Below are 5,048 nucleotides of genomic sequence, written 5' to 3' on the forward strand. Positions count from 1 at the left end.
CCCTCGAGGAGGACCACCGAGCCCAATGAATGCTTTGTGCTGGAACTGTCGTGGTTTGGGCAACCCCCCGCGACAGTTCGAGAAGCCCGTGATCTCACGGCTAAATTTGCCCCGGCCGTGCTATGCCTAGTGGAAACTCAATTGTCGAGTGCACGTGTCGAGATTTTAACACAATCTTTTGGATATGATAGATCCTTTGTTGTTTGTAGTTCGGGGAGGAGTGGAGGTCTTGTAATTTTCTGGAATGAATCAATAAAGTTAGAAGTTACTGGCTACTCGAAATATCATATAGATACGCATATATCAGATCTTGGACCTTCGCCCTGGAGGTTAACGTGCGTGTACGGAGAAGCACAGGTGGCGGAACGATACAAAACATGGGACACGCTGCGCTCTATTTCGGCATCTTCAACGCTGCCTTGGGTAGTGCTGGGAGATTTTAATGAAGTTCTACTTCAGACAGAACACAAAGGAGTTAACTTGAGAGGCCAAGGTCAGATGGAGGGTTTTAGGGATGCCCTGGATGTTTGTGGCTTGCTGGATTTAGGCCACAAGGGAAGATGGTGGACTTTTGAAAAGAGGGTTGCGGGTGGAACATATACTAGAGTTCGTCTCCATCGAGCAGTCGCAGATGCAGCATGGAGCACTATTTTTCCGTTCGCGGAAGTGAGCAATGAGACTGCAGCTTGTTCTGATCATGGGCCTATAGTTTTGAAGCTAACGGATGATGAGGAGGCGACGAGGAAGCCGAAGAGCTTCAAGTACGAAGTAATGTGGGAGAGACACCCAGAGTTACATTCCTTCATAGAAACAAACTGGAATGGTAAACCGAAAGGGTTGTCGGCAAATGAAGTTAGGGATAAATTAAAAGATCTCAGCGAAAACCTGTACGGCTGGGAGAGGCACACTTTTGGCAATGTAAAGAAGGAGATCAAGCAACTCACGAAACAACTTGAGGTTTTGAAAAACGTCCCAGGACGAATAGAACCGAGCCATCTTGAAATCAAAGTGGTTGACAGACTGGTCGAGCTATACCACAGGGAAGAGATCCTGAGCAGACAGAGGTCGAGAGTAGACTGGCTTACTTATGGGGACAGCAATACAAAATATTTCCAGCAAAGAGCATCAATGAGGAGGAGGAAAAACAGGATCAAAACCCTAGCTAGGCCGGATGGGCAATTAATCGAGGATGTGGCAGAACTAGAGGGCATGACAACTGAGTTTTATAAAGGGCTCTACACATCAGAAGGCTGCAACAACATGCAAGAGGTTCTGGACTCGGTTCCGGTAAAGGTGACGAATGAAATGCGAGCACAACTGGACGCGGTGTATACAGAAAAGGAGGTCAAAACAGCACTTTACCAGATGTTTCCTATGAAGGCGCCGGGGCCTGACGGATCCCGGCTCATTTCTTCCAGAAGCATTGGGGGGTCTGTGGAGAAGAAGTGACTAAGGCAGTACTGGCGATCGTCGAGGGGAATGAGAGTGCGGAAGGCATCAACCAGACATACTTGGTGCTAATACCGAAGGTAAAAAACCCATCTCACTTATCACAGTTCCGACCGATCAGCTTATGTAACATGCTTTATAAGATAGCTTCTAAAGTTATTGCCAACCGCCTGAAGAGTGTGCTCCCTGAGATCATTTCAGCAGAACAATCGGCCTTTGTTCCCGGCCGTTTAATCACAGATAATATCAGCGTAGCTTATGAATGCTTGCATTTCATGAAACGCAACAAAGCTATCAAACACCGACATTGTGCTCTTAAATTGGATATGATGAAGGCATATGATAGGTTGGAATGGGATTACTTAAGAGCTATTATGTTGAGACTTGGTTTTTCTCAGAGATGGGTTGATATTGTTATGAACTTGGTCACATCAGTCTCATATTCTATTTTGTTTAATGGAAAGAAGTTGGAGGAATTCAGACCTAGCAGAGGAATTCGTCAGGGAGATCCTATCTCCCCTTACCTGTTCTTATTGGCAGCGGAGGGCCTTCCAGGCCTATTGAAAAATTTAAGTCAGTCATCTCAACTGGGTGGGATACAAGTGGCGCCTCTAGCTCCACCTGTTAACCACTTGTTATTCGCAGATGATAGCCTGCTGTTCTTTAAAGCAACTGGGGGAGGGGCGACTGAGGTGTCAAACCTGTTGGAGAACTATTGCCAGGCTTCAGGTCAGAGAATTAACACAGCTAAATCTTCAATCTTTTTTAGCAAGGGTTGCCCAGCTAATATAAAAGATGAGATTAAAGTGATACTAAATGTTCCCAATGAATCCCTCAATGAGAAGTATCTAGGATTGCCCTCTGATGTGGGCAATTCTAAAAACGGGGCATTTAAGTACTTGAAGGACAGATTATGGAGTAAGGTGAAGGGGTGGATGGAAAAATGCTTGTCTTCACAAGGAAAGGAAGTCTTGGTGAAATCAGTGGCACAAACGGTCCCAGTTTTTTCAATGTCATGCTTCAAGTTACCTAGGGGTCTTTGTGAGCACCTAAACAAGCTAATAAGGCAATTTTGGTGGGGAAGCAGGGAAGGTAAACGAAAGCCAGCTTGGGTTTCTTGGAAGTCCATGACTCAGCCCAATTTTATGGGTGGGCTAGGATTCCGCGATTTTGAGCTCTTCAATCTAGCTCTATTGGCAAGACAGTCCTGGAGACTTTTACAGCAGCCGGATTCTTTGTGTGCAAGAATTTTGAGGGCTGTCTACTACCCCCAAAGCACAATTTTGGAAGCTGAACTTGGGAATCGGCCATCACAGGTATGGCGGGCCATAGTGGAAGGAAGAGATGTCCTCAAGCAAGGGATTATTCGGAGAATTGGAGATGGAGCAACAACGAGAATATGGGCGGATAATTGGATACCGAGGAACGCTATCATGCGACCGCTAGCATGTCTCTCGGCCAACCCCCCATCATTAGTGAATAAGCTGATTGATGTACACAATGCGGCATGGAATAGAGAAGCACTTGATGCTAATTTTATTGCATCTGATACTATGGCTATCTTGGCAATTCCGATCTACACTAGACAAATGGATGATCACTGGGCGTGGAACTTTGAGAAGAATGGAGTTTTCTCAGTAAGATCTGCTTATCGAATGTTGGCTGACACAAAGCGTAGAAGAGAGGAATGGTTAGAAGGAAGATCAGGATCCTCAGATTTTGAAGCGGAAGCCAAATCATGGGAGACGTTATGGTCTATCCAAGTTCCGGGAAAAATATGTCATTTCATGTGGAGACTGTCTAAGCTTTCGATCCCGACAGAGGATGTAAGACATGCAAGGAAAATGACGGACGATGATAAATGCCAACTCTGTGGAATGGAAGACTCATGGCGACACTCACTTTTTGAATGTTCTGTTGCCAGGTGTGTGTGGGCACTTGTTGATGAAAACATACTTGATTTTATTCAAGCGACGCCGGAGCAGAATTCTAAGGTCTGGTTATTTTTAGCTATAGATCATCTTCCTCGGGACAGTATGTTAACAATGGCGTGACTATGTGGGCGATATGGTGGGCTCGTCGCAAGGCCATTCATGAGGGAAACCTGCAGAGCCCATGCGTGACTCATTCATTTGTGAAGAATTTTATTGCTGAACTTGCAATTATTCAAACCGGGACAGGAGCAAAGCACGACTCATACGCAGCAGCGAGACCTATTGCCAGGCAAAGGTGGATAGCGCCCGAACTTGGAATTGTCAAAATCCAGGTCGACGGGGGAGTTGACAGAGACGGGAGAAGAGGGGCTGCTGCTACAATAGGCAGGAACCACGATGGTCTGTTCCTAGGCTCCTCAGCAATGGTTTTTGATGGGATAAACGATCCACCGATGCTGGAAGCGTTGGCTTGCCGCGAGGCTCTAGCCCTAGCTCAGGATCTAAATTTAGATCAGATTGTTGTTGCTTGTGATTGCAAAACCGTTGTGGAGGAAATTAAGAGTGGGACGGAAGGGAGATATAGCATTGTTATCAAGGAGATCCAGGCCCAGGCAAGACAATTTTCTCGGTGTGATTTCATCTTCGAAGGTCGGCAAGGGAATGTTGATGCTCATAATTTAGTCAAATTTTGTACTTCTCTAGAACAAGGGCGCCATATGTGGCTGGGAGTACCCCATGACCCTTTTGTTATCCCTGTAAACCGAAACACTAATCAATAAAGTTTGGTTTACCGCTCAAAAAAAAGCTAGGCTTTGATACAATGTGGAAATTGTAGGGTGCTCCTAACCAGCGCTCCAGGCGCCGGCTGGCGATACGGGCGCTCGCTAGCGACGCGTAGCGGGCTAGCCCACCTACCGAATCAGCAAGCGAACGCGAAGAAAAATAAAATAAAACTAATCGTCAATGAAAAATATGGTATGGGATGGATGGGATTCGAACCCAGAACCACCCCATTCACAACTTAATGCATTAACCACTAGACCAAGCTGGTTCTTCTGTCTAGTACTATAAAGTCGTCCTATTTAACGTTTTATTTAGTAAGAACCAATATAGATTCTCTTGAAAAAAGAAAAGGTATATTTGAAAACAAGATCATCGATTTTTAGAAAGTTCATGAATTTTTAAGAAAAAATTCACTGATTTTGGAGGAAAAAAACATCGTTTTTGAAAAAAGTTCATCGATTTTCAAAAGAGTTCATCAATTTTGAAAAAGAGTTCATCAATCTTGAAAAAAATTCATCTATTTGGAAAAGAGTTCATCAATTTTGAAAAAGAGTTCATCGATTTGGAAAAAGAGTTCATTGATTTTCAAAAAAGTTCATCGATTTTGAAAAAGAGTTCATCGATTTTGAAAATAGTTCATCGATTTTCAAAAAGAGTTTATTGATTTTGAAAAAGAGTTCATCAATCTTGAAAAAAAATCATCGATTTGGAAAAGAGTTCATCAATTTTCAAAAGAGTTCATCAATTTTGAAAAAGAGTTCATCGATCTTGAAAAAAATCATCGATTTGGAAAAAGAGTTCATTGATTTTCAAAAAAGTTCATTGATTTCGAAAAAGAGTTCATCGATTTTGAAAATAGTTCATCGATTTCAAAAAGAGTCC

The 5,048-nt window shown here is 43.6% G+C and overlaps 1 protein-coding gene across 1 annotated transcript; it reads left to right on the forward strand.

The window, feature by feature from the left end:
- Positions 1-498: 498 nt before the first annotated feature.
- On the forward strand, positions 499-1,449 carry LOC141042685 (uncharacterized). Its single transcript, XM_073511561.1, has one exon. It carries the CDS (start codon positions 499-501, stop codon positions 1,447-1,449), a length of 951 nt encoding a protein of 316 aa, XP_073367662.1.
- The last annotated feature ends 3,599 nt before the right edge of the window (positions 1,450-5,048 follow it).

This window comes from Aegilops tauschii, chromosome 3, assembly GCF_002575655.3.
Source record: "Aegilops tauschii subsp. strangulata cultivar AL8/78 chromosome 3, Aet v6.0, whole genome shotgun sequence".
Taxonomy (NCBI): Eukaryota; Viridiplantae; Streptophyta; class Magnoliopsida; order Poales; family Poaceae; genus Aegilops; species Aegilops tauschii.